This window comes from Pseudophryne corroboree, chromosome 3 (genome assembly GCF_028390025.1).
Source record: "Pseudophryne corroboree isolate aPseCor3 chromosome 3, aPseCor3.hap2, whole genome shotgun sequence".
Lineage (NCBI taxonomy): Eukaryota > Metazoa > Chordata > Amphibia > Anura > Myobatrachidae > Pseudophryne > Pseudophryne corroboree.
The window spans coordinates 13,330,677-13,353,145 of record NC_086446.1 but is presented as its reverse complement, the minus strand read 5'-3'; the positions used below and the strand labels follow the sequence as shown (position 1 = coordinate 13,353,145).

The window sequence follows — 22,469 nt, the reverse complement described above, 5'->3', positions numbered from 1 at the left end:
GGTTCTCAGGTTTAGGAGAATAGGCTCAAGGCGTTATCATGGATGTAGGAAAACTTCTCTTGTGTATCCTGGGAGTTATCATAATGATTGGTCTGATATTCAGATGTGTTCGGACGTTAATGCATTGCAAGCGCAGTACCAAAGTGATGAGTCTTAGGAGCGAGGGCATTGTAACAACAACTGGTTTAATTTATGACACAACGATTGAGATAATGTTGTGATAAGACGTGATTCCATGGACCATTTCTTTCACCTGTTTCTCCTTTGTTTTTCTCCAAGGTAAAAAGAAACCCACCTGGAAGAAGATTTTGACGCACATCTCTACAAACCTCTGATGACCCATTATACAGACCATTGATGAACTGTTTCACCGACAATTGATGAACCCTTAGAGACTGTAATTTTATGGACACTTGAAGAGCTTTGCTTGCCACATACAGCAAAGATACAGCAATCTGGACAAGACATCAACAAGACTTCAGCAGATGCCCAAGGACGATCGCATACATAATCACAGAACTGCATTTATAATACATGTTTCTTATTTTCATCTCTACAACCTCCAGGTAATACCACACATAGTCGACAGGTGACTCTCACATACTAGCATCCACATATGTTTCCCCCCTCATGTATCATCAACTAAATGTGCTCCCCCATTTGTTGTAACCAAAAGCCGAAAAGAGCTCGGTAGAGTTTGACAGCCCATCCACAGACCCTTAATACGGGATAAGAAGGATTCAATGTATACTTCGCAATACCTTGAAGCTTATTTAAAACATGTACGGCGGTGTTGGTTAGGAAGAGATTGTTCGCTCCTGTGTATAGTTATGCACAAAAGTATGTTGGGAACATTAAATGTATTTGCTGATAATTACACATGCGGCGGGAATCCTGAGGATATCACCCACAAGAGCAGTTGTGGAAAGACACTGCCCACCTATTTAAACCCACCTATGACCTTTCTTGTAATGTAGAGACACATCCCTTTGTCCAATGAACAATGAGGTTACAGTGGCCATTGTGTTGTGAATGAATGTTGTGTATAAAAAGGCCACTGTTCCCTGACCGGCCAGTACTCTCTCTCATCAACATTTATCTACCTGATAATTGGAGTACTGGATCCGGGTTTGTGCTTGCGAGTATTCTCACGTATGGTATGTTCTCTGTGGCCACTATTTATTTCTCTGTTATTCTGTTAGATTCTTATGTTCAAAATGCAAAAAATGGTGAGCTGCTCAATCAGATAGTGATGTCACTCAGGTGCTAAAAGGGAGGGGTAATTCTGTGTAGGAAAAACCAATGGTTCCCTAATGCACACAGAGTGAAAAATATTACTACATAATAGTTGTTAGGCGCCGGGGTCCGCTCGTCTGCGTGGCCCGGCGCCTAGCAACCAGGGACGCCGTGCACGTACAGCCGCCGGCTCCCTGGCAACGCTAGACGCCGGGCGCGCTGAGCCGCACGGACCCTAGCAACGGGGACGCCACTGGCGGACCGCGTTCCCCGTTGCTGGGTCCATTTGAATTTATGGTGCACCTGTTCTCTGGCCGTGCAGCAAGGCAGCTGCACGGCATTTATGCTATCAGCTCTGTCAGCAGCTGATTGGAGGACTCCTGTTTAAATACACTCTCAGGGCTTCTCACAGACGCCGGTAATAGCTTCCTGCATGCTGCCTTTGTTTGCTGAGAGTCTGTATCCAGTCCTGCTGTATCCGGTCGTTCCAGTCTTCTGAAGTCCTGTACTTGGGAGAAGTCATCCCGTCCCTGGAGTCCTGACTGATCACCATTAACATCCAGTGGTGTTCGTGAGTCGCGGCTTTGCCGTGTGTAGCGGCTTGGCCGCTTTACCCTTTATTATTTGTGTTTGGAGCATTTTGCGGAGGGTTCCGCTTCCACAGGTCCACTCTGGTATCCGGTGGTGCTGGGTAGGAGTATTGGACAAGTGGATTTTGGTTGTCTTTTTTCCTGGCGGTTTTTCCGCACATACTTTAGGTTTTGTTAGTTAGCTCGTAGCCCCTGGCCTGTTTGTTAGTTAGAGGTCCTCTTGTTATCATCCTGCCTCGGATTTCCCTTTGTCTCTCATTAAGACCGGGGGGCACCGGAGTTGGGCAGACATAATCCACCCTTCAAACGTGGCTGCCAAGGGCTCAAGAAACCATAGTCTCGCAAGGGATTTCCGATAGCACGGGTGAGACAACAGAGTTAGGGCGCCAGGGGCTATTATTCTTTCCTGCTCCCATTACCAGCATGGTAGATGCTAGAATCAAGTGGGCTAAGGGACCTTTACCGTAAGGGGGAGGAGTTACGATGCAAGGGGGAGGAGCTAGGCCAGCGGGATAGTTCCTCTACTATCCACGCCACCAACTATTACCTTTAGTAATTAGGTGGTGAGCGAAGCGGAGCGGAGCGAGCCACCGTGCCCGAAGCGTGGCGAGCGAAGCGAGCCCGCGAGGGTACTTTTCGGGTACCCTGTTCGCCCGTAGCTCCTCCCCCTGGTGACGTAGCTCCTCCCCTCAATACGTCACAAGGTCCCTTCAGCCCCTCCGATATAGAACCAACCTTACCAGCATTCCATTCCAGTGCTCCGGTCATTATCATAAGATCTCTGGTCAGGAGTGCTGGAATCATAACATTATTACCGGCCATACCAAAACTTAAAATTAAACGGGGTTTAATTTTTTCTCATTCAGTTTTGTGAGAGTTTATCCAAATCCTGGTCAGCTCTTAGTCAGCCAGATTCAAGAACTTATTCAGATGGTTCAGGATCTTTCTCTTCGGGTGAAGTCGCAGGAAGATCTTTTGCGAGCTTCCCCGAGGGTAGTCCCTGAACCAAAGATGCATTTGCCTGACCGTTTTTCTGGTGATAGGAAAGAGTTTTTTAATTTTAAAGAATCCTGTAAACTCTATTTTCGTTTAAGACCGGTTTCCTCGGGTACTGAATCTCAGCGGGTCGGGATTATTATTTCTTTGCTCCAGGGGGATCCTCAGACCTGGGCATTTGGTTTAAAAGCAGAGGATCTGGCATTGTTGTCAGTGGACGCTTTTTTTGGGTCTTTAGGGCTCTTGTATGATGACCCTGATAGAGAGGCATGCGCTGAAAGTCAGTTACGCGCTCTCAGACGGTAGAAATCCTGCAGAGGTTTATTGTACAGAGTTTCGCCGTTGGTCGAACGACTGTGGCTGGAATGACCCAGCCCTGCGCAGTCAGTTTCGCCTCGGCTTATCAGAGTCTACAAAAGACAGTCTCCTTCAGTACCCCGCTCCTGAGACTCTCGATAAACTCATGGAGCTTTCTATTAAGATTGATCGTTGTCTCAGAGAGCGGAGGGCTGAAAAAGGAGCACCTGTAAGGTCAAGTCCATGTGTATATTCCATTCCTGAGGACGTAGAGGAGCCCAAGCAGATGGGTCTCTCCCGGCTATCTCCTGAAGAAAGAGCCAGAAGGCAAAATTCTGGTCTTTGTCTGTACTGTGGGGGTAAGGGACATTTTGCTCGTAATTTTCCGAACAAGTCGGGAAACGCTTTGACCAGGTGAATTGTGAGGGGGTTCACCTAGGTCTGCAGCTTATCTCCTCGAATAACTGCCTTTTAGTCCCAGCTAAGGTTTCCTTTGGCAGCCTCAGTTCTTCGGTGTCGGCTTTTGTTGACAGTGGAGCTGCAGGAAACTTTATGGATTTAACTTGGGCTAAGGCCTTAGGCATTCCTCAGTTACCTTTGGGTAGGTGTGTCACCATGCATGGCTTAAATGGGAGTCCACTGTCCAATGGGGTTATTTCTCTCTGTACACCCCCAGTATTACTTACAGTAGGAGCTTTACATTCTGAAAAGATCGAGTTCTTCCTTACTCATTGCCCAGCAGTTCCAGTAGTTCTAGGTCACCCTTGGCTGGCCTTTCATAATCCCACCATTGATTGCCGGTCGGGGGAGATTTCACAATGGGGTACCTTTTGTGATAAGGAATGTATTACGTTTCCAGTCAGAATTGCAGCTGCCATTCCTGAACTCATTCCTGTGGAATACCAGGAGTTTGCTGATGTGTTCTCCAAGGGCAATGCGGACATTCTGCCTCCCCATCGGCCTTATGATTGTGCTATTGAGTTAATTCCTGGTGCCGCATTGCCAAAGGGAAGGTTATATGCTTTATCCGGGCCAGAAACTGCGGCCATGAATGATTATGTTAAGGAGAACCTAGGGAAAGGATTTATTAGACCATCAAAATCTCCTTTAAGTGCAGGCTTCTTCTTTGTGGAGAAAAAGGATGGCTCGCTTAGACCTTGCATTGATTTTAGAGCCCTGAATAAGATCTCAGTTAAAAATACTTATCCTTTGCCGCTGATTTCTGTCCTCTTTGATCAGTTACGTTCGGCTGTGATTTTTTTCTAAAATTGACCTAAGAGGAGCGTACAACCTCATCCGAATCAAATCTGGAGATGAGTGGAAGACGGCCTTCAGTACTCAGTCGGGTCACTACGAGTACCTGGTTATGCCGTTCGGCTTGTCTAACGCTCCAGCAGTTTTTCAGGACCTCATTAACGATGTGCTCCGTGACTTCCTAGGGAAATTCGTGGTCGTTTACTTAGATGACATCCTGATTTATTCTGAATCACTGGAACAACATGTTACCCTGGTTCGTCAGGTTCTTCAAAAGTTACGTGAGAATCATTTATATGCCAAGCTGGAGAAATGTGAGTTTCATGTCACGGAGGTATCTTTTTAGGGTACATTATTTCCCCTCGGGATTTTTCATGGAACCTAAGAAGCTCCAGGCCATCCTTAGTTGGGCGCAACCCACCAATTTAAAAGCAATTCAGCGCTTTTTAGGGTTTGCGAATTATTATAGGAGGTTCATTCATTCTTTTTCTGACCTGGTTGCTCCCATTGTAGCTCTGACAAAGAAAGGAGCAGATCCCACCAACTGGTCGCGTGAAACTGAGTTGTCCTTTTGGGCCTTGAAACAAGCCTTTGTCTCGGCTCCAGTCCTCAGACATCCCAATCCGGAATTGCCCTTTGTTGTGGAGGTTGATGCCTCGGAGGTTGGAGTGGGGGCTATCCTATCTCAAAAGGATCCGGAGTCTCTGGAACTACATCCTTGTGCCTTTATGTCCAGGAAATTCTCCTCCGCTGAATCCAACTATGACGTTGGTAATCGGGAGTTACTGGCAATAAAGTGGGCTTTCGAGGAGTGGAGGCATTGGCTGGAGGGAGCAAAACATACTATTTCAGTATTGACTGACCATAAAAACCTGCAATACATCGAATCAGCTAAGCGGCTGAATGCCCGGCAGGCTCGTTGGGCTTTATTTTTTACTCGTTTCAAATTTATAATCACTTTCAGGCCTGGTTCCAAGAATACCAAGGCTGACGCCCTGTCACGCAGCTTTCTTCCGGTTCACAATAACAGTCCTGTTACTCCCATACTTCCATCTTCAGTCATTTGGGCAGGCCTCACACAAGATTTATTTACCCAGTTAAAACAGCTTCAACACCAAGCTCCTGGAAATACTCCTGCTGGTCGTCTTTACGTCCCTGAGTTTTTGAGAGCTACTGTTTTGACTGAATTCCATGATAACAAAGTTTCCGGGCATCCGGGGATCTCTAAGACTTTGGAGTTAGTCTCCCGCTCAGTATGCTGGCCTGGTCTTTCTAAAGACGTTAAGGAGTTTGTTTTTTCATGTCAGGTTTGTGCACAGCATAAGGTTCCCCGTTCCTTGCCTATCGGGCAACTCATGCCCTTAAATGTCCCTCTCAGGCCATGGTCTCATATTTCCATGGATTTTGTGGTAGACCTTCCCCTTTCAGCCGGATTCCGAGTCATATGGGTGGTAGTGGATCGTTTTAGCAAGATGGCTCATTTCATTGCTCTTCCCCGACTGCCATCTGCTCAAGGATTGGCAGTTTTGTTTCTCCGCCATGTTTTCAGACTTCATGGCTTGCCCACTGATATTGTTTCTGATCGGGGTCCACAATTCATCGCACAATTCTGGAAGTGTTTTTGTGCTTCATTAAAGATGAAATTGTCGTTAACATATGGTTACCACCCACAATCCAACGGGCAAACCGAGCGAGTTAACCAATCATTGAAACAGTATTTGCATTTGTATTCAGCCAAACTCCAGAATGATTGGTCCGAATTTCTACCGTTGGCAGAGTTTGCTTACAATAATTCTTGTCATTCCTCCACTAATGTATCTCCATTATTTTCAGTTTTTGGTTTTCACCCCAGAGCTAATTCTTTTTTTCATCATTCCTCAGTTTCCTCGCTAACCTTAACCTCCCATCTCAGAGCCATTTGGAAAAAAGTGCACCTTGCTCTCAGAAAAGCGGCCTTTCGAGAGAAAAAAAATTCTGACAGGCTCCGACGTCCTTGCACTTTTAAGGTGGCAGATAGGGTATGGTTGTCGACTCGTAACATCAGGCTTCGACAATCCTCGGCTAGATTGGGACCCAAATTTATTGGACCATTTCTTATTATTAAAAAAGTCAACCCAGTTGCTTTCCGGTTACGTTTACCAAGATCTCTCAGGATTGGAAATACGTTTCATTGCTCCCTGTTGAAACCATACGTTTCTTCCAGTAGATTTCCTCGGAGGATCTCTCAGGGTAGATCTCCGGTGGATGTACAGGGACAACAGGAGTTCTTGGTGGAGAAGGTTCTCGATTCCAAATTGTCCCGGGGCCGGCTTTATTTTCTGGTTCACTGGAGAGGCTATGGTCCGGAGGAAAGGTCTTGGGTCCTGGATAAGGATCTTCATTCCCCGAGGCTCAAGAGGGCATTTTTTCGGGGAATTTCCTCGGAAACCTGGCTTTAGGGGTTCCTTGACCCCTCCTCAAGGGGGGGGTACTGTTAGGCGCCGGGGTCCGCTCGTCTGCGCGGCCCGGCGCCTAGCAACCAGGGACGCCGTGCGCGCTGAGCCGCCGGCTCCCTGGCAACGCTAGACGCCGGGCGCGCTGAGCCGCACGGACCCTAGCAACGGGGACGCCACTGGCGGACCGCGTTCCCCGTTGCTGGGTCCATTTGAATTTATGGTGCACCTGTTCTCTGGCCATGCAGCAGGGCAGCTGCACGGCATTTATGCTATCAGCTCTGTCAGCAGCTGATTGGAGGACTCCTGTTTAAATACACTCTCAGGGCTTCTCACAGACGCCGGTAATAGCTTCCTGCATGCTGCCTTTGTTTGCTGAGAGTCTGTATCCAGTCCTGCTGTATCCGGTCGTTCCAGTCTTCTGAAGTCCTGTACTTGGGAGAAGTCATCTCGTCCCTGGAGTCCTGACTGATCACCGTTAACATCCAGTGGTGTTCGTGAGTCGCAGCTTTGCCGTGTGTAGCCAATTTTTTTCACCTTCAGTTCATACAGCTCCACGTGTGTTTATCTCCTCCATTATTTTTGAATGATTTGAATTTATGTTTATTTACACCTCACAGCGCTGCTACTTTGTTTGTTGTTTATTGTGTATAGTGTTTTCAGGACTGACTAGACCTGTTTTTTAGCAGCTGCTATAATTAGAACACCAGCCCACCTTGCGCCCGATTTTTAACCTTGGTTAAAAAAACTTTTTGCTTGCCGTGTGTAGCGGCTTGGCCGCTTTACCCTTTATTATTTGTGTTTGGAGCATTTTGCGGAGGGTTCCGCTTCCACAGGTCCACTCTGGTATCCGGCGGTGCTGGGTAGGAGTATTGGACAAGTGGATTTTGGTTGTCTTTTTTCCTGGCGGTTTTTCCGCACATACTTTAGGTTTTGTTAGTTAGCTCGTAGCCCCTGGCCTGTTTGTTATTTAGAGGTCCTCTTGTTATCATCCTGCCTCGGATTTCCCTTTGTCTCTCATTAAGACCGGGGGGCACCGGAGTTGGGCAGACATAATCCGCCCTTCAAACGTAGCTGCCAAGGGCTCAAGAAACCATAGTCTTGCAAGGATCATAAGATCTCCTCTGGCTAGGAGTGCTGGAATCATAACAATAGTCAGATAATACGGAGATCTTGGTTGCGTATATATGCAGATATAGGGTTAAGCCCCCAGGCTGATCGACAGGGCTTCTCCGTCACTGGGGGTCCCTAATACTAGGTATGGGTCCGGGGTGCAGGACTCCATAACGTCGGCACAGGCCGGCTACCCCAGGTCAGCACACAGGTGAGAGTTAATAAGGGTTAATAAGAAGCACAGAAGTGCTTTGTAAGTGGTGTGATTAAAATAATACAAAAATATATACAAACTGATAGGGAAAATCATAAGTGTTAATAAAGTGTTAGGGTGTGCCGACCTGAAGCAGCCCAGCCATACCGACACAGGGGCCACCCAGCCCCGGGTGATATATAAAATTCCTCCATGTTTTCTGGATATCTTTTCCATATGTAAAGAACCATTCGTGTATGTGAGCAATTGGTCAAGTTCATTCATTGGTATATACATAAACAAAGGCTCCACATTTATATCTATCACACCACATGATATTTAATCATGAAATATCTATGAGCACATCTAATGAGACTGTCCTATTTTTGGGAACAAAAACAAGGACATTGTTAATATATGATTATTTTTAGCCCTCTGTGGTCACTATTAGCTATATGATCCACCTCTCATGCTCAAATAGTCGTTTTAGTATTTAGCTTTTGATTTGGTTTCATTTGTATGCGCATACTAATCAATTTAATTATTGATGAACTTTCTGTGTATTTTATACATGATTGATTTTATAGATATTAAAATGATCTTACAATTATTCTATTGAGTGTATTCATGTCCTGTTGCCTCTAAATAAGTTTAATAGCGCAAGGGGTTTTATAGTTTGTTATTGCTAGACTGACATCTCTGGATGCTCTCATATTCAATTATAGGGTCACAATAACTACAAAATACAGTATTCCTCAGACAATAGCCTATCAGGTTACCTCCGAACTCCGTAACTACTAGTTCTTTGTAGATCTTTGATTTTCTCTGGCTTTAACAAACTGATAGGCTAATCCTGGGATCCTATAAAGAAATCACTCCTTCCTGCAGAACCAGTTCCAGTCCCACACTCGACTCCTCGTGAAAAACCTCACAAAAATTGAATGTCCTGAAAAAAATGTTTGTCAACGGGAAAAAGGAGAGAAAAAAATAGAACAAAACAAATCTTGTCCATAGCAAATCAATTACAACGACTGGTCTTTCTGTAATTCTTTAGTACGCTCAGGTAGTGTTCAACAGTGCTGCCTCTCTGTCTTCACGGAACAGACTCTCTGGTGATACTTCTGCGATCTCACTCCATTTACGAGTTCTTTCCGGACTACCAACTTTCCTGCAATAGGAATCGTTGACCCAAGTTTCTCTCTCTGGTATTTTCACTGGGATCATGCCGTCAACAAAACTTGGTATGGTCCTTCCCACCTGTCTATTAGGCAACCTGAGCGTAAGAACAATCACACAGTCTCTTGGTTCACAATCAAGACAGTTAAAATTTGGCATATCAGGAATCAACAGTTTAAAGTTATTTTGTCAAGTTCTCAAATGCTGGCTCATCTCGATAAGGTACTGTACTGTCACCTCATTGGTGTATTTCTGATCATTGTGTGGATCAAACATGACATGAGGTTGTCTTCCAAAAAAAACAAACAAACATTTTTTTTTAAGAGGGTGATTCGTTAAGTTAAGATCTGGGAGTGGTTCCAATGCTACATAATACCAGTGGCAGTATCTATGACCACAATAGTCCAGTTTCAAGCTATCACTTTGCTCCTACTCCTAGGGGTACCATATCTACACATACATTTCTGCACAATTTTCTTTGCAGTAAACACAGCAGTATCCGTAGTGGCAGGAAATGCCTCTACCCAGTTTGAGAAAACATCAGTGCACACCAATACATAACAATAATTCCTAAAGGGTGTTAACTGTATGAAGTCGATTTGTATTACCTGAAAAGGTCCGTCTGCAGGAGGGATATGGGATGGCTCTCTTAGTACTTCCTTACCAAATGTTCTTCCTCATGCAGGTCATTGCTTTCCTGAGAAGAGAACCCTGGAACACGTCAGTAAGCTCTTACCAATTTGCACATACCTTCCCTACCCTAGGTGAGTCAGACCATATTCCGCCTCAGCTAGGCTTGGGAGATACATCCTGGGGGCCACTGGCTTACCTTGTCCATCTCTCCAGAGTCCTGAGGACTCCTAACCATACCCCTGCGCCTTCCAGACCTCTTTTTCCTGTAGGGAACACAAATTTGTGTCTTAATTTAACTGTTGTGTGTTTGCAATGTAGAGTACCATGAGCATAACTAAAAAAAAAAGAAAAAAAGAAAAACATCTCTAGAGGAGAAACAGAAGAAGAAAATATCCGGTCTGCGTTCATCAATGGGCTGTCACTTATGTCTGGTCTTGTAGTAAAGGTCTGATTCAGATATTCCATACCATCATGCATATCAGTGTCTATACAAAATTTCCCTTCACCAGTATTCTCATCCTCCACCCTTTGTGCATGACAAGGCACATGCAGTAATACTGGTGCCATCGTGCTGATGAGACATACCGGGTTCGGGCAGAACTTTGAAGGACCAATACGGCATGTGGTGTATGAACTGTCAAATTATGTACCAGTACTATGTCCCAGGTATTTGACCCTTCTCCTACACAACTGTAGTTTATCCCTTGATACCTGGTGCACTGTTTGGAAGAGACGAAACAGAAACTGCTTTGTATCTGCCAGGGACGACTCAATTGAATCAGCGCACAACAACAATTCATCAACATATTGTATCAGCACTGACCCACTCTCAGGCTGAAAAGACTGTAAACAGGCATGCAGGGCTTGGGAAACAATACTCAGGCTGTCATTCAAAACCTTGGGAGAATCAGGTCCATGTATTTTACCACCCTGTGTGAACGCAAAAGATGAAGTGGAAACTGTGGAGAAACAGAATAGAGGTTGGTGACAGATAAGTTTGTAGAGGTGGAGGGGATTTTATTAAAATGACAACTGGATTGGGCACTACGGGGGAATTGATTAACTACTTGGTCTACCCCCCTTAAAGCTTGTGCTTGCTGTGTCACTACTGGGACTATCTCAGCCATCAATCCAGTGTCCTGTCCATCATAAGTTCAAAGGGAACCTGGTATCTGTGAGATAATTTCCTCTACCTGTGATGAACATGAATCTAGAAAGGTGGAATGCAACATTAGTCTTCGAGGGTATCTAACATACCTTGTACTTCCTGAGCGGGAGTAAAATATGTATTTCACATCTGTCGATTATGTTAGTCAGGGTCCACTGACTTCCTGCTGCTAGGAAAAAAAAGGAAAGGGTTTAGCATCATAGAGGCCCAATCGTAACTTCAGCAGGTTTTGTCAAAGGGTAATGTTGCACTTCTTTCGTTACTCCCATTTGCCGAATTAGTGTTTACCAGTGATCTTATCCAGAAGGAGAATTTTCTAGTACTGCAAAAGAAAAAAACATCAACAAGCTTCTAGGTCATGCGAAGTATTCATTCAATCCTTCTCATCCCGTATTAAGTGTCTATACATGGTCCAACAAACATTTCCGAGCTCATCTAGACTAGTGCATTACTAGAAATGAATACTTCTTATATGGTAACTAAAAGAAATACCCGGGGGTTACCCTAACTCTGTCCGCTTTCCTTCTGGCAAATTCTAATGTGCGGACAGGTTTATTCTCCATTTCTGATGTTATTCTTGATTTTTTTATTTTATGTTTGGGTTTTACTATCTATGTACTCGAATTACTCCATGCTTACCAGTTCCACTGGTCTCAGCCACTTCCCCTGCAGGCTACTGCTCCTCTTTTACAGGTTGGATACTCCTCTGAGTGCATGAGAAATGGCTGAAACCAGTCAGGTCGCCTTTTCCTCCTAAATAAAACTTTGACATTCATTAGTACATATATAGGTTACATTCATATTTTTCATATTTTCATATTTTTATTATTTTCTATAGTTTGTATGCTGGCCGTAACTGCTTCCACATCCACATATGGCGGTGTACTTACTTTCTCTTTTTTTTTACTTGTTTATTGTTGCTACAAGTTTAAACAGTTCTTATATTTCCGGTCTTGTCAGGATCAAACTCACCAACCCTAGGGAGTTATGCCCTATCTTCAGCAGTCATGCGTACCCATTAATTACAAAAAGCCCCCATGTGTGGACCATACTTCTCACACATTATTAACCTTGCTGACCCCTTGGGCTGCAACTCTCCAGCCTGAACCCTGGCTGCCGAACGCTCACCACTTGTCCAATTGGATCCTATCATGGACTTTTTGCCTTATACACAATCCCCATATGCACAACACCAGCAGATGGTGAAAGTTAACCTAGCGATTTCCTACTCCGCTGGCTGTACCACGACTCACTCCAATAGTGAACACCGCATACCCAGTGAGGACCCTATCAGCAACTGGTTTCTATTAACTGGAACTATTATAGGGAGAGAAACAGACTATATATCCCCCTTTCCAGTGAATGTCTCACCTTGGAAGATTTCTTCCTGAGAGAGAAACAGCGAAAAAACTCCCTTCTACTATACACAAATCACGTTTGCATATGCTCTACACAACGCGTATGATAACGCAATTTATACAAAAGCACGCAAACTGGTATCACGTTGCACCACGTATCGCATACACAAACGCGCGGTCCAATCGCACAGCATATAGATACTTGTTATCTATCCGCCCTATGATTACTGGAGTCAAAGTCACAAGCTGCGCTCCTCAGCTGGAGCGTAACACAAAAGACTTAAACTTCAATTCACAATTTATACTCTATCACGCTCCTGTGCAAGTCTCCTCACGACTTGCGTACTCCTGTATTATTAACTTAAGTTTGCCGACCTTACGCCACTGAGCCTCTGCTAACTCAAAGTCTCCATGGGATCACAAATTTCCGGGGTTCAATCTTCTCACTCTTACTTTCAGCTCACACAAATACACAATGTTTTTCTGTACAGAAAAATATCACTTCTGTTGATTGATGGTTTTAACACAGAGGCAGTACAGTTTAAACAAAGTCTTACAATAATCTGCTTTTGAAATCGGATTGTTATGTGCTATAGTATTAAATGTATTCTTTCCCGCCTTAAATTGAACTGCTATTGTGCGGTTATAATTTGCGCTCACAACTCTACGCAACCTTGCGTAAACATGCGACTGTGCGTGTCTCTACGCCACGTGCACGCTTCTGTTCACTGTCCTCGCGTATTGGACCACGTGTACAAACGTGCGTTCGCAATTAAATAAACCACACTATCTCGATAAATGTGAGCAATTAAACACACAATTGTTCCTTACATTCGCCGGAAGTCACCCACAAATATGATTCCCCTTTGAATGTATACCTAAACGTTTAGGTTGGAACTGCATTTCATGTTTTTATAATTATTCCCTTAACACATTAATTCAAATATATATATATATATATATATATATATAGAAAATAAATGTATCCGATTTCACACAGATCTATAATGACTGCAATAAGACTTGTGATGATAGATTACTTGTATTTAAGTCATAACAAACACAATTATTCCAACGTTTTGGGGCCCATAGCCCCTTTGTCCCGGAGTGCCACTGCTTTTGTTCGTCATATATATATATATATATATATACATACATACACACATACACACATACACACACACACACACACACACACACACACACTATATACTGCACTTCTATGAAACACCACAACCCTTCACTGCCTCTAATTTGCATATCAATAGAGGTTCATACGCCTGTTCAAGAGAGTATTAGGACAGGTTAATTAACATTTCAATGGCTATCCTACACTTGCAGAGTTAACTAAATCCTGGAAAAGAGGAGAGAGAAAAAACACTCTTTTTTTCTGTGTATAATTCCCTTACATCAAGTATTCATTTATCTCACCATTAACTCTCACTAGGCCCAATTGAAACTATTTGTAATTGACCATGGCATGGGTTAAATAAATTCATTGGTAACTTATAAATGGTGTTGGATTTGTACACATATGTTGTTTCTTTGTGACAAAGGAAACTGATTGTTTTAACCAGAATGAAAGTCAGCTATTAGCTAAATTGGATAAAGTGACATTCCTAAAATGGCCACTGCTCCTCCCCCTTTACATCCATGTGCCTTGAACAAGATGGTGGCTAGCCCAAAATAGAGGACAGGCCATGCAGCTATTTTGTCAAAATGAAATCACACTCTATACAAGCACCAAAAGTTACTTTAGGGATGGGTTTAAAAGTATACAAATTTGCCTCAGCATGCTAACACAGCTATATTATGGCTATGCACCAACTTTTAAATGTTCTTTAAATTTACTCAACAGATAAACAATCCAATCTGAATCAAAAACAATATGACTTATTTGAACTTTGTTTTGCAACAATAAAAATCCACTGTAGCATTTTAAATATTGTGAGAAACACATTGTCCCTTAAATTTCATATCAGCGCCTTACTGATTACACAAATAAAAAACAGCACGTGATTCGGCAGCATCAAGATGCGTCCATTGTTAGCTGGTAGACCACAGCTGCGTTTGCACAGTGCATCATTAATAACGTGATATCGCGGATGCAGCCCCCATCTGTTTAAGTCAAATTACTTTCTAATAAATATTTAAAATGCCAGCTCTAATATATACTGCGGATGCAAGGCGCATCTTATTACCATGTGCTATAAATGTGTCGCGAAACACTACATCCCATAATAGAAAACAATACACCCACACATTGTCTGAGTTTCAAAGCTCATTGATGGATATATTTGTTATTAAAAGGATATGTATACAATATATCACATGTACAGTATATATATATATATATATATATATTTACATGGTTACAATTTACACAGTAAGCAGTTATTACAAACTAATTAATTACAGACACGCCAGCAATACCTCACCATATTTTGCTCAATGCACCCTCCACTCCACATCACTCTCTCTCTCAGTAAAAACAAACAGCCACTGGACAGGTAGCATCTCGACCATCACCCGGGACAAACAGGAAACTCTTCTGTGTGGGATCAGCTATACACTGAGTCGGTTGGGGGTATACAGATCTCTTGTTATTGGTCTAGGGGAGGGAACTTTCTCATTCATGATGAGTCATTGGTCGGTGTGAGGGCTTTTGTTCAAGGTTGCTGGCCTCTGGTTTCCTGTCCACACATGCTCCTTTGAAAATCCTTTTGTTCCAGTAAAAGTGACTTCATATTCCTATATTTAATCATATCTACTCAAGGCAATGTGCTACATCTTAATCACAGGCATCAAATTGACACACACATTCTCCCGGTCATCCCGACACCATGCATGAAATACCCATCTTGCTCTGCTCCAACAATACACATACATGACGTTAGATTCCATTGTATAATTTAAAACCTTATGTCTAGGGTTTGATATGTGTAAGTTTATGTGCTGTATGAAAAATGTGTTGAATTTATCTTTGTAGCATGTCTGTGTCAATTCGTATGTTACCATATATTGCTGTGCTCGCTGCGCGTATTTGCAAGCATAGTGACTCATCTGTTTGGAGTTTGGATGTTCTCTCTATGTAATATTTTTTCTTCGACAAGTGTTTGACAGATAAAGGACTCATCATTAAATTTAAAGATAAAGTGTGCATCATCCAAAATGGAATAGAAACAGCCACAGCCAAAGCAGAACAACACCTGTATCATCTAGACACTGCGGCACAACAGGTGAGATTAAGCACACACGGACACACAGACTGCATTCACATGTGGCACAGACGACTAGGACACAGGCACCCAGGCAGCATTAAGGAACTACAAGAGAGAGGCCTAACAGAGGACCTCACAGCATCAGACTGTTCAGTAACCATGAGGTGTGACTGCTGTATAACAGAATGACAGTTCCAAGACAAAGTGAGAGCAGAGCCCAAAGACCTATAGATCTCATACACAGTGACGTGTCCTCCTCTGGAAAATCAGCATCTAGGTTAGATTCAATTAACTCACCTTCCTCCGTATCAAGGAGAAGACCCTCTTCCTCCTCTTATTCCGGTATAATAGGGAGAGGTCTTTAACAGCCTTGCGCACACTCATTTCTGCGTGTGCGGGCGGTGTTAACTTGATGAGAAATTACTCCAACGTCTTTGAGAATCCCGCAGTCCATTCTGATTGCTGCTTGCGCGATTCTGCCATCTCCTTGGAGATTCTATTAGCAAGGTTGTCTTCCCATGCCCTAGCCAGAGCACTGCTCCCAGGTGGAGCGTCCTTGTCTAAGCAGGAGTCGCACACCCCGGAGCTGCCAACCCGCGTGCTCTTCTTGTTACATTTTGTACAAACATAACAGGTCTTAGAGGTCTTGATTGCCTGAAACATGTTGTGTAAACCCCTTACCAGGGTATTACGCAGCGCTTTCACCCTTTAAACTAGGAAGAGAAAGACTGGGAGATGACGGAAGCGAAGGTATTGGATCCGGCTGGAATTACCTGTCCCTTATATAAAACGATCAGGCCAAAATATTTTTACATTAAAACATAAAAAAAAAACCCACCAGGCGACTCGCAAAACTCACACCCCAACTGTTAAATCAGCTACGATGTTAGAGTTGGTATCCGCTTGCTTCCGTGTATTTTTTTCAGGATCTTTGAAACAGAATTCCTTTGAAAATATAATCAATAAAGTATATTACTTTTTAGGAGATCCTCAGAGAAAGTAATATATATTTTATACCAGCAGGGGGAGCTATTAGCATAGTGAATCTCTCTTCTAATCACTATTATATATGTCACCAGCAGGGGGAGCTTGATGTAATCAGACTTTGAAGCATACTTGCCTACTTTTGAAAACTAGTTTCAGGGAGATTCCAGGCGGCAGCAGAATGCGCCGTGCAGGGGTGTGTCGAGTTCCGCCCAAGGGGTGTGTCTAGTTCCGCCTATGGGTGTATTTGTTGCAATCATGGGTGTGTCCTGCAATGGCATTTGAAAACTATAGTACAATAAGCATAAAAAAAAAAAAAAAAGAATTAGAAAAAAAGCAACAATATAAGTGCAAGATACATTAATTTAATCTACTGTGCACATTAAGTGACTGAGAAAACCAAAATCTATATACACTGGTGCGGGATTATATATATATATATATATACACACACACACACACACACACACATATATATATTTACATATACACACATATATGCACACATTATGCCACACGGTGTGAGCTGAAATTCACATTTTGCTACACAGTATGAGCCACAATCCACACGGAATGAGCCAAAATTCAGGGACAAGGAGAGTCATAGGGAGAGGACAGCAAAGACATACAGTAGGGAGAGAGAAAGGCGGCAGGGTAAGATTGGTTAATGAGCGGAGGAGTGTGTGGTTGGCGGTGTGGAGGATGAGCAGGCTGTGGTCATCGACGGTGCAGAGGAGGCGGCAGTGCGGAAGAGGAGGCTGAGGGCAGCGGCCTTCGGGGTAGCTATGGTCCACCTATGACCGCCACTATTTCAAATCTGCCGCAGACCAGCAGCCAATCAGGAGTGGATGCTCCTGATTGGTTGCTGGTTCAAGAGCTCCAAGTGGCACGTTAATAGTGACGAATTTGAAAAGATGCGGCAGTCAGTGCTCGAAGTGCCGGTATGCCATACCAGTGTATACCGGACCACTTTCAGCACTGTGTGTGTATACATACACCCACTACACCCACATACACATTATACCTAGTACATACAGCACCAGAATACATTGCATTATGCACTGCCCCCTCCCACTTATTACACCCAGCACATTACATTATACGCACCCCTCCCTCATATTACACCCAGCACATTACATTATACGCAACTCAACCATATTACACCCAGCTCACGTCATACACAGTCCCATACCCCATATTACACCCAGCTCACGTCATACACAGTCCCATACCCCATATTACACCCAGCTCACGTCATACACAGTCCCATACCCCATATTACACCCAGCTCACGTCATACACAGTCCCATACCCCATATTACACCCAGCTCACGTCATACACAGTCCCATACCCCATATTACACCCAGCTCACGTCATACACAGTCCCATACCCCATATTACACCCAGCTCACGTCATACACAGTCCCATACCCCATATTACACCCAGCTCACGTCATACACAGTCCCATACCCCATATTACACCCAGCTCACGTCATACACAGTCCCATACCCCATATTACACCCAGCTCACGTCATACACAGTCCCATACCCCATATTACACCCAACTCACGTCATACACAGTCCCATACCCCATATTACACCCAGCTCACGTCATACACAGTCCCATACCCCATATTACACCCAGCTCACGTCATACACAGTCCCATACCCCATATTACACCCAGCTCACGTCATACACAGTCCCATACCCCATATTACACCCAGCTCACGTCATACACAGTCCCATACCCCATATTACACCCAGCTCACGTCATACACAGTCCCATACCCCATATTACACCCAGCTCACGTCATACACAGTCCCATACCCCATATTACACCCAGCTCACGTCATACACAGTCCCATACCCCATATTACACCCAGCTCACATCATACACAGTCCCATACCCCATATTACACCCAGCTCACATCATACACAGTCCCATACCCCATATTACACCCAGCTCCTCATCATACACAGTCCCTTACCCCATATTACACCCAGCTCCTCATCATACACAGTCCCATACTACACATTACAAACAGCCCCCCTCCCCATATTAGACCCAGCACATTACACACAGCAAACACTACCCCCCCTCCCCCATATTACACCCATCACATTACATTATACACAACCCCCTCCCCCATATTACACCCAGCTCACATATTACACCCAGCTCCACATCATACACAGCCCCCTACCCCATATTACACCCAGTCAGTGCCACATTACATTCCCCCCATTACACACAGCAGTCACCTGGCTATGTTGTTCCTTCCTCTTAGCAGCAGACTGGAGGCCGACCCCAGAACAGTGTGTGAAGGCAGCAGTGAGAGCCGAGGAGCAAAGAGAGAGGTCAACTTCTGCTGCTAGCTTCATACACACAGCTCTCTCTCTCTCTCTGAGTGTGGTGGGAGGGGCCAGCCACAGGAAGCACACCCCTGATTGAGACTGCTTCCTTGTCACTGTGCTGTGCAGTGTGCCTTGCAAGACGGACACTGCCGCCCCCGAAGTCTCCCGTGCAGGTGCTGGGCCCTCCGGACTTGCGCATGCGCATTGCTGATTTTAGGTAAGGACCCTGAAAATCCGGGGGACTGGCAAGTTTGGCGGGGCAGCGGGAGGCTCACTTAAAAATCGGGAGCCTCCCGCTGAATGCGGGAGGGTAGGCAAGTCTGCTTTGAAGTGAGATTGGCACCTGTCTGGGATATTAAACTGGGCACCACTGAAGGAAAAAGAGATTTGCCTCATGAGTTATGCCCCAGCTAAACAGCGCTGTCTCCCCCACTTGTATCTCTAAACGGAGTCCTGATCTCTTTTATACAGGCCCCCACTGCCTGCTGGCTGTGCGCTCCCACTGCCCGTCTCCCACTGCACGCAGCTGAGGGAGTCTCCTCAGCTGCGCGACTTTTCCCTGCCGGCCAGCGCGCACCTGAACCGCTCTTACCGGGTCCCGTAGCGGCGCCTCTCAGTGACCACGGACCATTAGCGGAGTCTGTGCTGCTGATAGGGGAGACCCTCTGCTGCCTGTGTGAGAGACTTTGCGCTGTCTCCCTGCTGTTGGCCACGCCGCTGCGGGAACATTACCTTTTATCTAAGCAACTACAGCTACTTTTGTACAAGAAAGCCTATAGGAAAATAATAATAATAATTTTTTTTTTTATTAACTAACACTACTTGGGCCCTGTAACATGTTACTCCCGTTGCCCAAGTTGAAGAGGATCTCCTGTGGAGAGATGCAGGTCCCTTCAAAAGGGATCTTTGTCTCTCCAATATAAAGAGGCTTTGTCTCCCTTATATTAGCTGGACGCAGCACACTGTTTTAGAGTTTTAGTCAGGAGCTCAGTGCTCCCACGTGCTGTACTTCCAGCACAATTTTTCAAACTGAGGGAGGAGGGATGTGAAGGGGGAGGAGCCGGCTGTGCAGACAATACTAGTTTTAGATTGTGCAACACCTCTGGTTGCAAGCTTCACACCCCTACTGTATAGGACTCCAGTGTCCCCTAGTGGATGAAAGAGAAATAAAAGAAATTATCTGATAAAAAATTTTACATTTGCAATATGCCATTCACAACACGAAATGGCAAGGAAAAGCTAAGCCCTTGGCCTATGTTCATGACTGGTGGCTCAACTTCTCATGAGGATGGGAGCCCTCCGCCCTCTTAAAAAACATAAAAATATTAAGCTTGTTAAAATACAGGAAAAAAACGACGGTGCGTTCAGAGATATCACAAGTCTCCAAGGAGAGTCCAAGTGTGTCCGTGGTTGCGATGTCTAGGCCTGACCTTTCCAAGACTGTATGGAAAGAGAAGGCTCCTACCACCATTTGCACGCCCTCTGCAAGTGCGGGGAGGAGCACCGCCAGTCCAGTTGCTGATATTGAGATTGAGGATGTCACTGTAGACGTACACCGGGATGGGCAGGATATTGGTGTAGCTCTGAGGAGGAAGTTGATGATAAGGATTCTGATGGTGATGTAGTTGGTTTGAATAAGGCACCAGTGGAGACAGTTGTTGTCCGTGGGATGAGAAAGGCCATTGTCATGCCTGGACAAAATACCAAAAAAGCCACCTCTTCGGTGTGGAATTATTTCTCCACAAATCCGGACAACAGGTGTCAAGCCATGTGTTGCCTTTGTCAATCTGTAACAAGTAGGGGTAAGGGCGTTAACCACCTAGGAACATCCTCCCTTATACGTCACCTGCAGCGCATTCATCAGATGTCATTGTCAAGTTCAGAAACTTTGGGTAAGAGTGTAAGCAGTCCACTGACACCTAAATCCCGTCTTCCTGTTGAACCCAAGCTCCTGCAAGCCACACCACCAACTCCCTCAACGTCCATTTCCTCCTAAGTCAGGAACGTAAGTAGTCCTGCAGGCAATGTCACTGGCATGACTGCCAAGTCCTCTCCTAACCGAGATTGCTCCAGAGGATCCTTGAGTGGTACGCCTACTGCCACGAATGTTGTTGGTTCTAGGAGTCGATCATCATCCCAGAGGGGAAGTCAGAAGATCACTTGTACTACTTCAACTAAGCAATTGACTGTCCAACAGTCCTTTGCAAGGAAGATGAAATGTGACAGCAGTCATCCTGTTTCAAATCGGATAACTGAGGCCATAACAACTATGCTGGTGTTAGACGTGCGTCTGTTATCCGCCATTAGTGCAGTGGGATTTAGACAGTTGATGGACGTACTGTGTCCCCAGTACCAAATCCCATCTAGATTCCACTTCACCTTCACTAGGAAAGCGATTCCCGGACTGTACAGGGACATTAAGAAAAGTGTCCTCAGTGTCCTGAAAAATGCGTTTGCACCCAGTGTCCACTTAACCACGGACATGTGGACAAGTGGAGCAGAGCAAACTGAGGACTACATGACTGTGACAGCCCATTGGGAAGATGTGTTGCCTCCCGCAGCAACAACAGAAGCGGCACCAGCAGTGGTTGCCTCCCGCAGCAACAACAGCAGCGGCACCAGTAGCAGCATCTCGCAAATGCCAACTTGTTCCTAGGCAGGCTACGCTGTGTATCACCGGTTTCTATAAGAGGCACACAGCTGACAACCTCTTACAGAAAATGTCACACAATGACTTACCCCACTTATCTCCTGGGGATTTGTGACATCGGACAACACCACCAATATTGTGCGTGAATTACATCTGGCCAAATTCCAGCACATCCCATGTTTTGCACATGCAATTAATTTGGTGGTGCAGAATTTTTAGAAAAATGACAGGGGCGTGCAGGAGATGCTGTCAGTGGCCCAAAAAATTGCGGGCCACTTTCGACATTCAGCGACTGCGTGCCGAAGACTGGAGCACCAGCAAACACTCCTGAACCTGCCCTGCCATCAACTGAAGCAAGAGGTGGTAACGGGGTGGAATTCAACACTCTATATGCTTCATAGGATGCAGGAGCAGCAAAAGGCCATTGAAGCCTACACATCCACCTACGATATAGGCAAAGGAGTGGGAATGCACCTGACTCAAGTGCAATGGAGAATGATTTCCGTGTTTTGCAAGATTCTCAAACCCTTCGAACTTGCCACATGTGAAGTCAGTTCAGACACTGCCAGCTTGAGTCAGGTCATGCCCCTCATCAGGCTTTTGCAGAAGCAGCTGGAGAAACTGAAGGAGCTAAGACGTAGCGATTCTGCTAAGTATGTGAGACTTGTGGATGGAGCCCTTTATTTGCTTTGCCAGGATTCAAGGGTGGTCAATTTGTTGAAATCAGAGCACTACATTTTGTCCACCGTGATCAATCCTAGTTTTAAAGCCTATGTTGTATCTCTCTTTCCGGCAGACACAAGTCTGC

At 44.9% G+C, this 22,469-nt stretch overlaps 1 protein-coding gene across 1 annotated transcript in view; it reads left to right on the top strand.

Moving 5' to 3' along the window:
* The window catches only part of LOC135056945 (uncharacterized), a 904,883-nt gene that overhangs the window by 77,508 nt on the left and 804,906 nt on the right, over positions 1-22,469 (top strand). Inside the window, exon 4 of the mRNA XM_063962726.1 lies at positions 7,349-7,365. Coding sequence (XP_063818796.1) covers positions 7,349-7,365 — 17 coding nt within the window. The remainder of the gene's footprint in view (positions 1-7,348; positions 7,366-22,469) is intronic.